The following is a 20,291-nucleotide window of genomic DNA, read 5'->3' as shown; positions in this document are numbered from 1 at the left end:
AGAAAATGACTGAAAAAAAAGGTAAAAAGATGACTAAATCTATTGTTCTATCACTTTGGTCCCCCTTAGAACAAAATTTCTCGCTACGGGCCTGGAGGTTAGTAAGAGTACGCTTTTCTTTATAGGTGCTTTTGGCTAAAGTGATTTTGCTATCAAAAATCGGTTTTCGCGTGGTTCGACAGGTCTGGCTGGACCCGACATTAACTTGAATTCCTATTCATTTTCACGTAATACCCTACACAAGGGGTTGACAAATCGTGAAAGAAATTGCATACCATCCCAGTTTTTTAGGAGGATTGCTTTCTGAAAATTTTTGACTTTTATGGTACTTCGTAACCCCACCCCCCTTTTATCGAGGTTGAGAGATATGCTGATACATTAATTCCGAAAATCGCGTGTTGTTCATCGAATTCTATCCAATTTTCACGCACACAAAATTAAAATTTTCGGATTGGTACATCCCAAAAAGCCAATGCCAGATTCGGAATCTGCTCCCGAAAATCATCCTGAAATTACTAAATATCTTTGGGAACAAAATCCAGTGTTGAGAGAGCAGTGCCATTGGTACGTATCATCCAAATTATTTAGAAAATGGATCCGAATTATTTAGTAAATAAAACTTTTTATTCTAAAAACTTAAGGAGAAAAAAAAAGCACCATATTACACAACAAAAATCAATATAAAAATCCATATAATAAATAGACTCCATATTACAAAGCATTTTCCGTCCAGGAAATAAAAACATGAACCAAAAAATATAACATTGTGTGTATTAAAATTTTTCTCTCAGCAACGTACGTACACGAACCACGGATATTTTTTAGACCCTGTTCACATTTAAAAACCAAATCACATACATGTAAAGGACATTCACATTGAAAAAAAAAAAAATCATTAGCTGCCATCATGAAGAATCACTAATTACCAAATTGCATCGATACTGCATTTTCCTGACAGGTGTGTTATTACTGCTTCTTGTATTTCATTTTCATGTATTTCGCAGTCGTAGCCGTCGTGGTCGTTTCCGTGTCGTTTGGTGGATTCAGACGCAGCTGGAAATATTCAGAATTGTATTAAAATTGATTTTGATGATAATAGTTAATTATTAACATTGTGCTGATACTAATCAATTACACTGCTATAAAAAAAATCGAGTTTCCAAGGAAATTTTTACGGTTTTAGGGTATATTGGGGCTGCTGATTTTAAACTAGTGTTGAGACCGAAACATGCTACAATGACGTGACGTGGTTATCACGTCACGTCAGTGTACTGTAGTGTGCTTCGACCTTCAGTCGTGCCGAATCGTCTCTAATTTCAGTAATTCCAGGTGGCTTCGGTCCCGTTCAACTCGGTTTATCGGGACATACTGCATATCATCATCAGACATCAGTATGTATTGATATTAAGTTTATTATATTAATTTACATTTCGCAAAGTTTCAATGCGATTTGTAAGCTGCTTATGTACAGTCGGATCCCGTTTTAACGAATACTGTTATAACGAGAAAAAAAAATGTAGTTTTAACGAACACTTTTCTAATCCCCCAAATAAGTTTACATAGGAGCAATGCAAAAACCTGGAATTCCTTTACAACGAAATGATTTCCTCTGGTTTGGAGTTCGTTATAACGGGATTCGACTGTATTATTATTGGAATTTAATTTTCACTTCATCTCCAAAATCAGTGCTAGTCTGACAAAACCAATGCCAGATTTGGAATCTGCGTTCCAAATTCACCCTAAAATTACTGAAATTAATAAGTCAATTATAATAATTCTGACTAGCAAAATACAAGTAAATAAAAAATAAAATAATAATTTGAAGACCACAAAAAAATAAAGATAAAGATTATATATATATATATATATATATATATAAAATAATTTATGAACCGGCAAAAGACAAATAAATTAGAGGAATAATTGGCGGACTGCAAAAAAGAAATAATAGGAAAAATAATTTGCGGACCGGCTGGCGGCAAAAACAGAAATAAAAGGTTACTTTTTCGTTTCGCTCGCTAGGTCACTCTTTAGTTGCTCTCTAAGACACTTTTTTGGGACAGTCGTATGCTCATACACCCTCTAGGTCACTCTTTTGGTCATACGCTGGCCCAGTCTCTCACCCTCTACGATACGCCACTCTTTTGTCTTAGCACACGTTTACACACTCCCTAGATCTTTTGTTAACTAACTGACCTGGTCCCCAATTTCTATATCACTCTCTCTATGTCACTCTTTTGGTCGCTCACTGACATAGCCCCTTGCTCTCTAGGTAGAGACGAGTTTTGCCACCACGCATTCTCCCATATTCTACTCTAATATTCTTGACTACTGTACGCATTCCTCAAATTTTTCGCCCTTGGCTATAGCCCACTTAGCGCCCTGTAAATACTCCCCTGGTGCCAGGCATAAAGGGTGTTCACGACATAAATTGACACTGCAAGTTACTAGCAAAAAGTGAAATCAGTATAAAATATTTGACAAACCATAATTCTTTCCTTTTCCGCGCATGCGTATTCGCTCTCGTCAATGTCATTGTAGCAATCGGACTTGTAATCTTCCGGAAGCTTGGCTCCTTCGAACTCGCAAAGCTTGTCGATGGGCCTGGCCTTCACTATCATCTTGTTCATGCCTTTGGGCTTTTCCTGAGGACAATAGAAGACCTTCGGATTCTTCTCGTTAAAGACGATGCTTTTGCGCATCATGTCTGCGCATATGACGACGAACATCTTTTCAAAGAAAGAAATTGGAAAGGAAAACGTTTTAGTTATTCCGCTATTGTGACCTGTAAATTATGGAAATATAGAATAATGGACGCTTGGTTAATCGAATACAGGAACATAACTTACTACAGACAGTATTACCGCGACACTTTCGGCTCTCCCTGTAAGAATAAATGCAATTGTATGAATTTTAATAAATACCTATCTACATTTAAATCAAATTACTAACTAATTGAAAAGTTTTCATTCCACTACCCCGTGCTTTCCAATTAGCACATGAGTGGCCAACCCGCTGCAGGCGTGCCACAATTTGCACGCTATGGTATCAGGACTGGCATGTGAACGCTTTTTCAAAAGGAAAGAAAAATTTTTTTTTCCATTTTTCACACAATCACGAAAATTCTTTTCTTAAAAATAATGGTCTTGTTGGCTGGCAAAGCTATGTTTAGCTATATATTTGGTGCTATACAAAGCTGTATTTGGTGTAGGCACTTAACATAACAATTTTGTAATGACTTACTGTTCAGTTTTCATCTTTGCGCATAGTCCCATGTGTACGAGATTTGGGATCGTCCACATGAGGGAAAATGTCAGTTACATTGTATATGCATCCCTGAATTCTTGGCGGGAGGCGGGGCCCAAGCACCCTGAGCCCTCAGGTTCCGGTTTTCATGCCCAACTTGGTGTAGGTAATATGAACTTTTCTACCGATATAAATACCCCTAGGCTACATACACACTCTGCTTTGCGATAATCGAATTTATCACTTGAAAATAAAAACAATTTAGAACTTGGAGTGGCAAATTAAATATTTTTACAAAGATAACAGCACAGCCGAAAACAATATTTTGCACAAAACGGAGAAAATGGTAGTGTCCCGTATGGTCTGCGAGTTAAAATTAGTATAGTGGCTATCGCTGCAACTGTTGACTTTAGAAGCTCACTTACCCATACGGTCACACAGGAGATCATTCACTCGCACTCACTTTCTCATAAGCTTTCACATACAGTCACTCACATGCTAGGCCACTCACTCATTTGGTCAAGGCAGGCGAAGTGTCAGAGGTGAAATCTCCTGATCCCGTCCGTAACTGTATCGTAACCCATTCTTGACAAATATGAAATTGATTTAGGCCTCAGCTAAATTTTTAGGAGCAAAGGCTATTATTTTCGAGAGAAAAAATATACCGGGACTTTTTTCAATTTTTCCAGGACATAGTCTTTTTCGTGTTTATAGTTACACGCTGACATAATGCTAAAAAATATATGAATTGTCCTCAAATACCAATTTAACCGTCACACAAAATACCAAGTAGTGTCAAAACCAATTTTTTAGTCACCATGGTCACTTGAAGTCTGAGATTTGTCAAGCCCTGGCAATAACCTCAGTTAGAGGCTGGGAATGAACCTCTTTTAGGATCTAAATGGAATTTCGCCATCTGAGGACAATGGTGTCGTAATTATTCCATTGGTGTCTCGATGTGTGGAGATGTCCAAATAATCTCATTAATCTTCAAAAACACAGTAGGACAATAGCAGAAATATACGGCTTATTTTTCGATCATAAATCTTCATTTATCTTCCATGTTTAATTAAGGTCATGGATTACAAGATTCCGTATTAGGGCCGTGGGTCCGGCAGGGTTGAAATCAGGCAGATGTGAAGAGTGTGGCCACACTGGGCCGTAAAACAGGATTGATATTTTAATGAAAATTGGTATACACATGCTACTTACTACCAAAGCCCGAATTGCGGCCAAAAGTTTTGGTCAAAGTCCGAATCATTTCGTAAATTCGGACTTTGACCGACCATTTCGCGAAGTGGTCGGAGATCCCTCGCCAAAGCTCGATGCGCAGACGGTCCGGTAGGAGCCAAATACATTTTTTAAATCGCCAACCTGGGACACATGTCTATATGTAGCAGTGGTATTGGTTAGCTTCATATCACGAGAGGAAAAACTACGAAAAATATTTATATAAACAATGTAGTTTCTCCTGCAAAATTTTGGAGGGAAAAAATGATTACCTCATCAGTACTGCGGTATGATGGGTTGCCATAACTAACGTGGACATAATTATAATGAAAAAATACGCCAACTTGACGATGAACCTGAATCATATCTTTTGTTATCGGACTTTGGCCAAGGATCACCGGCCACTTCCCGAACTGGCTCGCCGATGTCCGAAATTCGGACACTGGCAGGGTCAATATTCAACAAAATAAGCCAATTCACGACGGGGCCGGCAACTTCCCGAATTGGACAATTTTGGTCTTTGGCAGTAACATATATATAGAATATATGTATGGACCATGGGGAAAATAAATATTCCATAAAAAATAGTTCAATTTTTGACCACCAGTTGAAAAAGTGGCGCTTCGTATCGCAGCTATCTTTTTGCTCATGATCCAAATAACGCATAAAGTATCAAGTTTAATGAAATGCGTTCACCACAACGGGTGCCAGATAGGTCGGAGCAGTGTTATCCGAAAAAATAATTTTGAAGATTAATTTTCCACCTCTGTCCAAAACTGTAAGGAGTAGTTTCGTAAAATGAGAGGAACTTTTTTAAGAAAATTAATCCTTTAAAAAATTAATTAAAATTTGGATGAGTAATTTCACTCCTCAATGAAATTCGGGGGGAGGAAAATTTAATTTTGATGCGTATCGGCGACTGGGTCGGAGTAGTATTAGTGTAATTAAGCTGAATAGTGCCAGTTTAATTACACTAACACTACTACGACCGATGATGCGCCCGTTGTGGTGGGCGTATTTCATTGAAACTTGGTGCATATACGTTATTTGTTCCATGGGAAAAAAATAACTGCTGTAAGAAAGCGCGACTTTCTAACCTGGTGGTAAAAATATTTAATTGTTTAAATATTTATTTGTTTTAATTGAATTATCTGCCCCATGGCCCGCATATTCTACATGCGTCCATCAGAATAGGCGCTACATACGTCTGAGTAGTGTCAGTTCATTCATAGCCTCCTTGTACATAGTCTGTAGTACATTTCATTTTGACGTCTATTCACTATCAGGAGCCCATAAAAAATCTTGTCGAGGGAGAACGTCAAATATTCCGGCCAAGGGCTTCCGACCTGGCTCCAGGTTGTGGGTTCGATCACAGAATAGAACGGAACGAGCACGACCAGGTTCTGTCGCTTACGCGATATAGGTTCACTGTCCCGGAGGCCACAAGATATTTTAGTAACACTAGAGTTCCCCGGATGTGAAAAGCGGCAATGGCAACGAGATATATTTATTTTTTCAAACAAAGAGTGTGTTCCGCATACCATGCTTTGGAAAATCCTCAACCCTCTGACCAGCATTGACGAGATATCTCGCCTTTTCGAAAGCCTTTTACTTTAGAAATGACAAGCACACACATTTTGTAAAGATAATTTCTCAATGAAACACACATTTCCCAGTCCCCTTCACTCATAAAATCAGAATATAGCTTCTACATTCCCTAGGCTGGGATCTTTCATGGGGCTCCACTATAGTGAATTTATAGTGTGAATAGAAACAAAAAAAGGCAATAAAATCGTCCTGAACCCACAGGTTAGAGCCCTGTTAGCCCTGTACTCTTGTAAGTGGGACTTTATAATAAATATACGGTACTTTATGGGGGACGGGGCATTAGTGATTTATGTTATGCCTGTTAATAAATACACTTAGCTGGCGTTTTCGGTCGCACACAGCTTTCTCTATTCATACAGTTTATTCTGATGATTGTTAACCAACAGGAAATATTTTTCTACTTGGACTTGCATGGTCCATTTTTATACAAAAAAAATGGATGGAAATTAATATAAAAAAAAAATTAACAAAGCATTGAACAAATGCCAATCGGACGCCCGAGTGGCGTGGTGGCAAGATGCTCGTCTACCACCGTGAAGGTTGCTGTCACGGTCCCAGGTTGAACCCCGAGGAAGGATATAGATATATTTTCCGAAAGGAACTTGAGGTGACCACCGATAGACAGCGCCTTCGTTTCCAACCCATCTCATTAATGGCAGTAAATTGCAATATTGGGCCCGAGTTGGTGTTTGGTGAAGTTTTCCAACGCCAGTCAAAAATGGGTTACAAAAAAATTGCAATTGGACCCTTTTTGATGTGGACGCCGGCACCCAGGAGCCCCACCCATTCTAGACACCGTTGCTGATCACATGAAGTTCGGTGTATAAAAAACAGATTTATAATTAATACAAATTTACTAATATATCCATGGTTGACGTATATCCTATGCCACTCGTGGGCCAGAAATTTGCATAGAAAGAGTGATTGCGACACATACCTTACGAGATATTCCCGTAATTTTGGCCGTCCCAACCATTTTATTAAACATCTAATTTTTCCTCCCTATTTTCAGCCAGGCTTGGTTTAAGTCGAATTTTCGAAACTAAGATCATTTGCATGACTTATAAATTTTGTTGCGATAATTATGAATATCGTAATCGATTATAGTCAAATAAATATAATCTCTCATATTTGTCAAACAAACATTTTTTGATGAAATACCTGCAGTGCCCATCTTTTTTTGCGATTAGTGATTTTTCAGCAATTTTAGCGATAACTTGCCTTTGACATTTTTTTTTGGAAGTAACTTGCAACTTTACTTGCCTTTGACGAATTTTTGGCTATAAATTGCCACTTTACTTTCGTTGACAAATTTTTTGGTGATATCCCGTATTTTTATGAAAGAGTTTTAAATAGGTTTTAAAAAACTAATCTAAATCTCTATATGTTGAAAATGGATAAATTTGCTTTGATTTGAGATATGGTTGACTCAGGTAGTTATCGTGTGGTGTGTCTATCGATACTTTTCTACCGGAACAACTTTTGCGGGCCAGAGATTGTGCATCCCTGGTTTAAAATAAAACAATAATTATTATTTGGAGGAGTTTCATTATATTAAATGATTACATTTCCTTGGCACAATAATCAATTACGGGCCTACAATTTTGAAACCCAAATTTAAACGAAATAAAAATTGTTTGGTGTTAGAGATTGACTTCGATTTCAACTACTTCCTAGAGCCACCCTGACTGATGCAGTCTGATTTCAAGGGCAGTGGTGCCTTATTAGGTAAGAAAACAATGGCTGTGGGCCCAGGGGCTGCGAATCAAACAAAGCTCTGAAATTATTGAAAGCTTCGTTCATTCTGAAATTACTTAATGGTTTCATGATGAGAGAAATTTTCGCTCAAATCCTGAAATCATTTCTCATTAATTTTCACATATTCCTCTCATTAATTTTCAATTACTTCTTTTATGAATCCCGAATTTTCATCATTTTAGAATTTTCTTAGTTCTGAAATCATTTCTTTCGTATTCTAAATTTTAATTAACTGTAGAATTGTTTCTTTCATCAAATTTGGATTTTCATTTTTTTAATTTTCTTAGTTTCGGAATTATTTCTTCCATTAATTTCAAATTTTTATCAATTTTTAATTCTCATTAGTTTCAATGCTAACTTCCTTTGCTTGTTTAAATTACATTGACGGTGGGCAGCAGCGCTAGCCACACAACCCCTGGGGGGGGGGGGGGGCTCTGCTCTCTTCCCTGTCAAATCGGGCTTGAATTATATCCGAATAGTTCACAAAAAAAAAATAGTATTAAGTTTGATTAGCGTGAAAATATTCAAATGATTAAAATCAATGTGATTGATATACAGTGAAATCTTTCTACAACGATATATAAATCTCTTTACAACGATATTTTTTCCACAAGTCTTGTTTGGAAATGATTATAGTCTAATATTAAACGGCTGCCTCTCGATACAGTGATAACGTCTCTACAAAAATATTTTCGTTCTTGGTCCACAGCATATCGTTTTATGGAGATTTCACTGTATAAATGTGTGTAAATTAAAAAATTAATTATTTACATTGGCGTCTTAATGAATGGAGCCAAGATTTAATGGGAGAAATAATTATAGAATTGATGAAAATTCAGAATTAATGGGAGAAAGATCTACAGAATATCGGTGAAAAAAAAATCAGAATTAATAAGAGAAATAATTCCTGATTTTATGAAAATTTGGAATTCATGAGAGAAAAAATTTCAGAATTAATCAGAGAAATAATTCCAGAATCGATTAAAATTCGGACTTGATAAAAGAATGATGTCAGAATTGTGTGTGTGATGACAGAAAAATCTCAGAAGAGATTGAAATTAAAAACTAATAGGAGAAATAACTCAAAAACTGATGGAAATTCGGATTTAATAATAATAATTCCAGAATTGATCAAAATTCAAAATGATTGAAAGAAAAAAAAATTCCTGAATTGATGAAAATTCAGAATTAATGAGAGAAATAATTCCAGAAGCGATGAAAAATCGGAATTGGTGAGAGAAATAATTATAGAAAGATGAGAATTCAGAATAAATGAGAGTAAAAATCCCAGAATTGATTGAAATTCTGACTTTGTAAAAGAAATAATTTCAGAATTGACGGAAATGCGGTTAATGAGAGAAATAATTCCACAATGAATGAAAAATCAAAATTAATGAGAAATAATTCCAGAATCAATGAAAAATCAGAACTGTGAGATAAATAATATCACAATTGAATCAGTTGGAGCTCGGGCACCATGTTTACTACGAAAACAAAGGTATTTCATATACTGTATGCATATCTGTTCACTTCTCTTACCGTAAGTGCAGGGCCGTCCAAACCGCAGGGCCCGGTGCGACCGCACCTTTCAAAGAGCCTCTCTGATTCAGGGCCCTGGGCGTGCCCCCCCCCCCTCAAAATCTTTAATACCCAATCAATAAAATTCTCGCTATACAAAAAATTTCACTTCACAATACGAAATTCAAATCCTGGCCTCGTGCCCAATCATGGCGCCAATGCACGAACAACCATCCTCTCTCTCTCTCTACAACGCATCTGACCTCTTTCGTCGTTTTTTTTACCCTCGTTATAATCGGATTTTCAGTCTTTAATTAATACAAATATCGATCAGACTTACCCATAATTTTTCTTCAGTGATAATTCCAATAATTCCAGTATAAATTTTTAATGGAATCTTCTTAGATTTCTTGTCGATGTCGGACAACACTTTCGGAAGTATCGACTCGATTGGGAAAGGTATTCATTCGTAGGTGGTTGTTAACCTTGAGGGTATTGTGCGTATGTGTGTGACGTGGCCGACCTCTCAGACACTGAATACGCATGGAAACCGGTTCGTATGTTGAGAAAGGAAAGAAAACAAGTTAGGCCTACCTGGCCTATTCTTTTTCTTGCCTATTCCGAACCTTTCTTTTTCATTGGGATTCACATACTCTTTTTTTTTAGTAAACATTTTTTCCCCCCACACACACACACACAATACTGCTGTAATAAACCGGCCATTGATATTAGACACAAGAAAAATTCCTTTAGAAATTTTCCGAATGTCTTTCTTATCTAATTTATAGTACGATAATGTGTGGTTACGTTTCGAACGTCTTCCGAGGGACTAATTAGAAAATTAATAATAGGGTAGGGAGATTCGTAATTTACGGGAGGTTGAACTGAATTACAATTGTTTTGGAAATTTAATTATTTTATTTCTCATTCAAATGACACAAGGGACACTTTTATACCTTGGAAGTTTTCAAAAAAATAAATACATTTCCAAGTCAGTTTTTTTATTTTTAATTACAGTGGAACTTCGGTTAACCAGCAATTCGCATAACTAGCAAATATTTGAAACAAAATTTGACTCGGTTAATTCGCATTATGACCAAAAAATTTGGGCTTTGTTTATTGATTCTGACGTTATCACAACTGAACTGGTGGCTTTTTTTTTTTTTTGCTTTCGCTCACACAGCTGTTACGGAATTTTGGTAATATTCTCCCCTACAGTCTCCGGTAAGCGTGCCTCACTCGGAAAATTAACACACGTGCGAGTGTGAATATTTACGATACGAAAGTAGGTGTAGCAGCATTGTAGCCATGCGTATGTGCGCTTGAAGTTTCCATTAAATTCTTTTTAAATTCTGGCGAAAACTGTGGGCTGATTGCAATGTTGAACGTGGCTTTGATGAACAGGAGCCACTACTTGTAGAAGAGATTGTGTGCTTGGGTGCTGAGGGAAAACCATGGACTGGAGGTGCATGAATTCAAGAACTAGTGGTGAAAAACGTCTAGAAGTTGACGGTAGATGAAGTTATGGATCTCTTTTGCACGCACCAGCAAAAGTTTATGGATGGTATCTCGTCTGAGAAGTAAGGAGAAGTCTCTCTCTCTCTCTCATAAAATGAGATGCGTAGAATGTGGGAATATGTGCACACCTCTGTAGAAAAGAACCACCCCAATATAGCTGTAGCAGTGTGCGAGCAATGAATCTCTCCAACGAACACTGCAATTTCCTATTTCCCAGAAATCCTAAAAAGAAGGAAAAAGCATTGGTTGAACCATTGGATAAGGTTCTTTTTGAAATTCACGTAAAAAGAATAAAAGTTTTCAAACAACAGTGAGTCTGTAAATCGACCTAAACGATAGTCCTCCTCTCTCTCCCGTTGTTCAGAATACGTTAATTTGCAAACATTACCGCATTGCATGTTTAATTATGGATATTATGTTTATTTATTTTTATATTATGGTTATTTTATTGCATTATGTATTATTATTGTGTTTATTGAATGCCGTTTCTATTTATCATTTTTATGGGAATGAGTGATTTTGGGACGAATTATCCGAGTTACCATTATTTTCTATGGGGAAGTTTGGTTCGAATAACGAGCTATTCTGATAACGAGCACGATGGCGTAGCGAATTAAGCTCTTTAACCGAAGTTCCACTTCATTCTTATTGTTCATATATATATATATATATATATATATATATATATATCAGTGTTTCCTCAATCTTTCTGAACCCAAAGACCAGTAAAATGTTTGAAACAATTCGACGGACCACTTGCGTCCCGTATTACGGGACATTCCTGTATTTTTGGTTGTTCTGAATTTCTTTTTATATACATTTGTCCCGTTTTTTAATGATGTTTATTTAATTCTATAATGCTCACTAAATTCGTTCATGAAAAGCGTTTTTATGACTTATAATATTTTGCGTATAAATACAAATATTCATCCCACATTGTCAAGTTAAACTGGTTTTCTTCAATTTTTCGCCAATTTTAACTACAATTCGGGATTTTGCTGACTTATGACAACGTTTTTAAAGAAATTGACGACGTCCAGTATTTTACAGTAATCGGGCCATATGTTTTTTTCCGTCAGAGTTTTGGTTACTGCGATTTGTAGCGACCTCTTATTTCTCCACCATTCACCCCTTTTTGCAGTAATTACCAAATTTGTCGTAAATTGCTCTTTTTTTGCTGCAAATTAGTGACATCCCGTATTTAGGATAGTAATTTCTTGCATTTTCCTTTATGAGGTACAATGTATGCGAATCCATATGGATATTACTACAGTATCAATTACAACAATTGAATAATATTCCATCCAGTTAAAATTGAATTATCAAGTCTGCTTACGGACCACCTACGCCATTCGTCGCGGACAATAGGTTGAGAAACGCTGATATATATCATATACATATCTCGGAGAACAAATGAAATCACAAAGAGGTCATACGATCCATACTGGTGATCAAAGATGAAAAAGATACAACTCATTTCATGTACATCACACAAATATATAAATACAATTCATCATATGTAAATGAAACAGTTTTTGTTAATATTGTTAGAATTTAGTAGATATATGAAGATAATTTTTTGAAGAGACACAAATAAATAAATTAACAAATAAAAAGAATTGGCGTAAAATATTAATATTATTATCATAATTATATTATGTAAAATATCAATATTATTAAGCAAACCGGAGTGTCAGTTTTGATAAAGTATAATATCAGTCATAGTGTTATTTCAGAATTAGAGTGAAAAATAGATGGTAAATTGTACCGTAAAATCTTATTAAATTCATTTTTAGTGCCTTTATATTATATGAAACATCGGGTGATATTCAAATTACCTTTCTGTTCCTCCATAACCATGAGGTATGGATTTAAGAGTAGGCTAAAATGTTCCATGGTGCAACATTGGGTTTTGTACCTTGAAACATGTAAAATTACAAATACAAAAAATACAAAAATTGCTGGGAAAATGATATGGTAAATGTGATAAATTCAGTTATGCATAACCGCCGAGCATTTTGGAAGTTTGATAAACTTCAAAATCACCTTTGCCAGCGATTATTCATAGTACTCACGCGTCGTTGATAAATTCAATAAGTACTGAAAAAATTATCACTTTTACCACCGGTGATTATGCTACGCATAAGCATTGCGTCTTTCGTGAACATGATAAATCGTACCACCGTGTTTCCCCGAAAATAATACCCGGTCTTATATTAATTTTTGCTCCAAAAAATGCACTAGGGCTTAAGTTTCAGAACCAACCGAGGAGCTTATGACAACTGCATATATTGGGTAGCCAAAATACGCCATATGTATTGCTTTTTTTATTTATTGTTAGAAACGAGACGTGGCAATAAATCACTGTTAGCAAACGATTATCCGGATGAATCCGCAATCTAATGAAATCCCCGAAGAAATTTTCAAGCTCTCCAACAAATACAAATGCAAGGCCACAACAGGCAAAATGCCCAACGAGGTGGCTGCGAAAAAGATGCCCATAACAAGTATGGATGTCAATATATTACTAAAATACAGCAACCCAATTAAAAATGCAATCACAAAAATTACAAACATAATTTATTGTGAAAATTATAGCTAGAAATACAATATTTAATTCATTCTGCTGTTGGATATAAGTACAAATACAGTACATATAGTAACCTTACATATTTTTTGGGTTCGACGTTTTTTTCCTCAACGTTTTAGGGATTTTAACTACAATTGGGACCAACTTATGGCAACGTTTTTGATGGCAATTGACGGCATCCGTATTTTACCGCGTCCCAGTACCTCTTATTTTTTGGAAATGAAATATGGTCATCTGAATATTTTTCTTTTCATCAAGTACATTTTTATTTACTGCGGGTCTTTCTTCCTGTCTTTCTCCTGAATTCGTCGTAAACTGCATTTTATGGCTACGACTAGTGATATCCCGTATTTATTATCGCACTTTCCCTTGATGGCGTATTGTGAACTCAAGTATGAAAGTACAGTATAATTTTTATTTGAACACACACACCATACAGAAGTATGGGTATTAATATATATCTATTACAACAATTGAATTTTTTTCTCAAGTTAGAATAATTATCAAGTCTTCTGCGGAAAACCAATGATTTGCAGACCAAAGTTTCAAAAACGCTGGCGCAGATTATAATTACTAAATATAGTTCACTAAATTTGCAATTTTGAAATGTTGCGAAGAAACACGGCAAAAAGAAGGACACAATTTTGTTACTAAAATGTGCCAATTGCAAAATCTCTATCAAGGGTTACCGATAAACAGCTGAAACAACACATTCGATTGTGAGGTTACCTATTTCCTATTATCTTTCACTCCAAAAACATCAGCTAGAATACTATTAAAACTATTTCAAGTGTTTCAAGGTTTGCTATTGTCGGGATATACAACCAGTGGCGTATTTCAAGTGGGGATGGGCTTAGCGGGTTATAGTCCAGGGCAGCAAGTTCGGAAAGGGTGGAAAATTTGTACAACTCCCCCACCCCGGTAGTGAAATCATAGATCCGCCCCTGCCTAGACAGCACGAAACTATGTCAGTGAATGACCAAACGAGTGGCGTATGGAGAGGTCGTAAGCATGCGAGTGGACAAAAGTGTGTGGAGGGTCAAAAGGCGTCAAAATCATAAATGTACCTATGGGTACAACAGTTTCCCCCCAACGTTAGAGGATTAAAACATTATTTCGATGAAATTTGTAGGTTTGATAAAAACTTTGTGCGACTATTTTTAGAGTACACAATAATTGGTTCAATCAGTTTTTAAAGTACAGTCGGCTTCCCGTATTCGTGTTTTTGTTTTTTTTTTTCATTTATTGCAATTTTTTTTTTTTTCAATACTCAGAATTAGTCATTCATGCGTTTTGTTTACAAAATTTGAGTTGTGTACGTTTGCTCATTTTTAGATGGCTCGCTAATGACATTAATGTCATCACTAGAGCCGTGGGAGCTCCTGAGAGAAAAACAGCCACCTCGGGTTGAATTAACCTTTGGCCACAATGTGCGCTGAAGGACACAACCATTTCTACAGAGCCAACCGGAGAGACTATAAACGACATTGTCACCTTAGCGAATCAGGTGGTTGGAAAAGGGGTCAGTGATATGGATATAGAAGTCGAACAGCTAATTAACAGCATTTCAGAAAACTGAGCAATTCAGCACTGACCGAGGAGGTATTAATGCAGTTGACTGCTCCTAAGCGGTACCAGATGAAGAAGATCGAGTTAAAGAAGTGGAAGACAAGTTCACACCATGAGTAACATAGCGGAAGGGCTTCGCAAGTTCAAATCGGCAACAGATTGTTTTGATGACATAGAGCCCTCTATGGTACGTTCTTCACATGTATAAAAATTGGTAGAAGAAGCCTTGTAATCATACTTCAACATACTTGATTATACGAAGAAGAAGAAGAAGAATGGGGATGAATCTTTCTTACACATCTCCGGATACGATACTTTTTTGAGAAATAGATCTGATAGGAAAGGGGGTGGAGTGTTGATATACGTGAAATCATGTTTGAAGGCTAGAGAGTGTAACGTGCAGAGAAGTGATATTGAAACCATATGGGTTGAACTTGAGGACAAAAGACGTCATAAGCTTATTGTTGGGGTTTGTTACAATCCACCGAATAGGGATCAAAACTATATCGCCAAAATGCATGATGAAATTTCCTACATGTGTAAGCGAAAGAGGGTTCTCATACTAGGGGATTTCAATTACCCGGGTATTGATTGGGAGAACCTTTCATCTGGAAATCAGTATGAAAGAGACTTTCTTGAGTTGGTGCTCGAAAATTTTTTGTATCAGCATGTATCAGAAGCCACTAGGGGTACTGCTATTTTGGATTTAGTTCTTACTAGTTCTGAGGATCTAGTTGAACATGTTTCGGTGGGGGAAGAGTTTTCTTCCAGTGATCATCGTATCGTCAGATTTCACTGTAACTTTTCCTCGGGTAAGGTTGATAACAAAAGACTGGTTCCTTGTTTTCGGAGAACTAACTTTGATGTTTTGCGAAGAAGGTTAGCGGAAGTTTTCAAAGACCGGTTGGAATCAGTAGGGGTGGTAAGTCAATGGGAAGAATTTAGTACGAAGCTGTCCTCTGTTTTGCACGACGTCATACCCTTTGTTCGAAAAAAGCGTGTTTGTACATCACACCCTCTATGGTTCACGGATAGCGTGCGGAACCTTTATCTTGAAAAGAAAAGAGCATTCAGAGAGTATAAAAGTGGACGAGGTGACCTATCATTGTTTACTGATAAAAGAAGACTGTTGAAGAAAGCGATAAGGGATAGTAAAAAGCAAGTTGAATCTAGGTTGGCAGATAACATTGGCTCTGACCCAAAATCATTTTTTCGATACGTCAATAATGGATGTAAGGGGACAGTTGGCCCCCTCTCGATAGGAGGCTCAAAAGTAGAGAGCAATGTAGGCATGTGTAGTGCTTTCAATGACTTTTTCGCGTCGGTTTTTAATGGAGATAATGATATTCTATATACGGGTGTTGCATGGGGTAATAAAACGCTCAACGATATTCAAGTGGAAGACGTGGAGGTCCTAAATCTTCTAAGAAATGTATGTGCAAGCAAAGCACCAGGACCAGATGATATCTATCCCAGGGTTCTCAGGGAAGGTGCTAATGAATTGTTGGGGCCAGTCGCACAGATATACAGGAGTAGTGTTGCTGAGGGTATCGTCCCGAGAGATTGGAAACTGGCTAACGTTGTTCCGATATTTAAGAAGGGTAGTAGAGAAGAGGTGTCTAATTATCGTCCAGTGAGTTTGACGAGCTCCCTCTCGAAAATTTTGGAAATTATCATCAAAAGGCAGTTTGTGAAGTGGATAGACGAGAATAATGTATTGTCGGATAATCAGCATGGGTTCAGGAAGGGGAAGTCATGTGTAACTAACCTCCTTTGCTTCTATGATTACGTGACTAAGGCTTTGGGTAAGAGCAAAAATGTCGACGTTGTTTACCTTGATTTCCAGAAGGCATTCGATCGGGTCCAACATGGCAAACTCTTGAAGCGTTTACACGAGATTGGAATGGGGGGCAACTTGCTGAATTGGATAGAATCGTGGTTAAGAGATAGGTCGCAACGAGTTATGGTGAACGGGGAATTCTCTGGTTGGACAGACGTCACAAGTGGAGTTCCTCAGGGAAGTGTCCTTGGCCCCATACTTTTTTCACTTTTTATCGACAAACTCGATCAGGGTATCGATGGAATTACTAGCTAATTCGCAGATGATGTGAAGCTAATGGGGGTAATCGGAAATGAAAGCGATAGGGAGTTGCTCCAGACCAACTTAAACAAGATTGCAGCATGGGCAAATGAATGGAGCATGACGTTTAGCGTAGATAAATGCATGGTCGCTCATTTTGGTTCGAACAACCCACGGTTCTCTTACGAGTTGAATGGTGTCACTATCCCGGATGCAACCAGAGTCACCGATTTGGGAATTCTCATTGACGAGCGACTTAAGTTTTCTGAACATTGTTCAGCGGTTGTCAAAAAATCGAATAGAATGCTTGGTCTCATTTTCAAAAAGGTCTCTTCGCGTTTTCCTAAAGTCATTCTTCCGCTTTTTCGAGGCTTAGTTCGTCCTGGACTGGAGTATGCTGTAAGGTTTTGGAGACCATACCTACAGAGGGACATAGACTTGGTTGAAGGGGTGCAGAGAAGAGCTACGCGTGTCCTTATTGGCACACAGGGCTTGAGTTATGAAGAAAGACTTCATTTTTTGAATATGTTTACATTGGATGAACGCAGGTGTCGAGGAGATATGATCGAAGTGTTCAAAATTTTCAATGGGATGGATAGGATGGACCATGAACTTTTAGTACACCGCCAATCGACTGCTTTTACAAGGGGACACCAGTATCGATTGGTGAGGGACAATGCGAGGTTATGGTGTCGCAGGGAATTTTTCTCCAATAGGGTTGTTAATAAATGGAATAGCTTACCCCCGGAGGTAGTAAATTGTAACACAATTGACACGTTTAAAAAGAAATACGATAAACATGTTGGGGTAAATCGAGAAGCTCTATCCATTCTTAGAATAAGACAACCATAAGTATTCTTTATGGGCATTGTATAATATTTTATCATGTGTATATATTGTTTGTAATTTGTGTTAATTGCATTTTTAATTGGGTTGCTGTATTTTTGAAACATATGACAACCATATTTTTATGGGCATCTTTTTATCAGCCACCTCGTTGAGTATTTTGCCTGTTGTGGCGTTGTATTTGTATTTGTATAAACGGTAAACACAGAAATCCCAATGTTATTTCAGGAACCATCGCCAACAACCGCTGCACCCTCTTTTATATTCCCTTCTACCTCTGCGTCACCCTGTTCTTCTCATGCTGGTTTCGGTTATTCGCGGATTTCTCGTATTCGCGGTCATCCCCGGATCGTAACCCCCACGAATACGGGGGGGGGGGGGGCGACTGTAGTGTTTATGCGTAATTTTACATGGAAAAACTGCATGGATGGTTTTGGTTCCAGATAAAACTATTAGCAATAAAAAAAAATCATGTTAAATTTTAATTTTATGAATATACCTCTGGTTGAAATTCGAAAAACGTTCCTTTATTTTTGAATATTTTCATGACAGTATAAATGCGTTTTTAACATTCAATACGTATTTGTAAGAACACTTTTGTGTAGGATTTCAGATTTGAATTGTTAGAAATAAGAATTTTTGGCCGCCTGGCAGTCCAGTGGTTAGAGAACTAGCCTCTGACTGTTGCAGGTCTGAGTTCGAATCCCGGTTCGGGCATGGATGTCTCCTTACACTAACAAATTCCCTGGACAGATCTCTCGGGAAAATCACGTAAATTAAAAAAAATTCAATTATGTATGATTTTTTATCAGGGATATGACATTGTGTGTACTATATCAAAATTCGATTTTGATGTAATTTTGTATCAGTGGATATCATTCACCGATTTTCAACTATAACAGTTCGTACCGAGTCCACGTCATTCAAAATATGATATTATGTATTTAATCTATATTTACATACTTTATGTAGCTAATGATATATTTATTCACATCGCATATATCATAAATGTTTTTCAATTATCTATTTTATTAGTTACGTTTTCTAAAAAGAAGAAAATTATAGAATCATCAATGAATAGAATCGTCACTGAATAGAATCATCAATGAATAGAATCGTCACTGAATAGAATCATCAATGAATAGAATCGTCACTGAATAGAATCATCAATGAATAGAATCATCAATGAATAGAATCGTCACTGAATAGAATCATCAATGAATAGAATCGTCACTGAATAGAATCATCATGAATAGAATCATCAATGAATAGAATCATCAATTTTTGAATGTAATAGATAATGGTTTATAGATATAATTATGATTAGATATAATTGAATTTCGATCAAAGAAATATAGCATAATAATTATTTTTGGGAAAAAAAATTTGAAAGAATAAAGAGTAAAATATATGGAATATATATTATTGGATTTAAAAAAATTAATTAGGTATATGAAGTCATGGATTGACAATGGATTAATTAAATATTTTCGAATAGGATAAGAATTATTTTGTCACAGAATCTAAAACCGCGAGCAAGCAATAGAGTTTTATAAACTTCGATATAAAATATTTGTACAAACTCCGTTATAACGAACTTTAGTTTCGCTATATCCGATCTATTCCATGGAATTTGACCCAAAATTTCGTTTTTTATGCTCGTAGGTCCGTCATACAATTGGTTCGCTATAACGGGGGGTTCGACTGCACAGTTGGGAAACCAACATTCGGAGGAACAGAAACCCGTGATGTGCATGTACAAAGAACATGCGTGATTCGATTCCCTCCAAACTCGTGTAAAAACTCCATCCATCATCGAAATAAAGAAATGAAAAGAAACATTTTTATCTGTTTTCTCAGATTCGCCACAAACTGGAAAAATTGGTAGAAGGGGGAGAAAAAAAGCAAAAAATAGACTAGTAGCGGACATTTAAAAATGAGAAGATGGGCGAAAAACACGAAAAGAAGAAAAAGAACATTATCAGCATGTTTTCTCTCTCTCTCGCTTTCTCCCCCTTAAAAAATAAGGCACACATTCTACAATGTACAACAACAACAACAACTAAGCAGATTTGTTGGAAAGATGATGGGATTCGCGTACACTTATTTCCACGAAAGAGTATCCGACTCATCCATCATGATGTTCCGAGCAACAGTGACGTCTTACGAGCAACATCCAGCGGCTCCCTCTCCCGAACAAAAAAATAGTCTATTTTAGACTCACCGAAATCTTTTTGAATGCATATCATCTTGGAGAGAGAAAGAGAGAAAACGTATGAGAGTTGTATAAGAATATAATATAAAAAGGCGATACAATCCTCAACTCTT

The 20,291-nt window shown here is 36.8% G+C and overlaps 2 protein-coding genes across 2 annotated transcripts in view; one reads left to right on the top strand and one right to left on the bottom strand.

Moving 5' to 3' along the window:
* LOC149063801 (tyrosine-protein kinase transmembrane receptor Ror-like) overlaps positions 1-20,291 on the top strand; it is a 265,166-nt gene that overhangs the window by 100,040 nt on the left and 144,835 nt on the right. The gene's annotated exons all lie outside the window — the stretch shown is intronic.
* On the bottom strand, positions 603-9,891 carry LOC149063802 (uncharacterized). The gene is made up of 4 exons (XM_089255631.1): positions 9,701-9,891; positions 2,850-2,884; positions 2,487-2,729; positions 603-1,053 (listed from the first exon to the last, which is right to left on the bottom strand). Exons 1-4 carry the CDS (start codon positions 9,702-9,704, stop codon positions 967-969), a joined length of 369 nt encoding a protein of 122 aa, XP_089111757.1. The 5' UTR covers positions 9,705-9,891; the 3' UTR covers positions 603-966.

The sequence above is a fragment of the Pholcus phalangioides genome, unplaced genomic scaffold, assembly GCF_987345545.1.
Source record: "Pholcus phalangioides strain wild (caught in Gottingen) unplaced genomic scaffold, Ppha-v1.0 ptg000043l_1, whole genome shotgun sequence".
NCBI lineage: Eukaryota > Metazoa > Arthropoda > Arachnida > Araneae > Pholcidae > Pholcus > Pholcus phalangioides.
The sequence above is the reverse complement of the archived record's forward strand: the minus strand, read 5'-3'. Positions and strand labels throughout refer to the sequence as shown.

What these genes read in the sequence shown, in the direction of transcription:
- LOC149063802 (XM_089255631.1), bottom strand. An exon ending in TCGCGGTAATACTGTCTGTA is followed by an intron (nt 2,730 to 2,849) that starts GTAAGTTATGTT and finishes TTCTTTGAAAAG; the next exon opens with ATGTTCGTCGTCATATGCGC. An exon ending in CGGAAAAGGAAAGAATTATG is followed by an intron (nt 1,054 to 2,486) that starts GTTTGTCAAATA and finishes GAATATTTCCAG; the next exon opens with CTGCGTCTGAATCCACCAAA.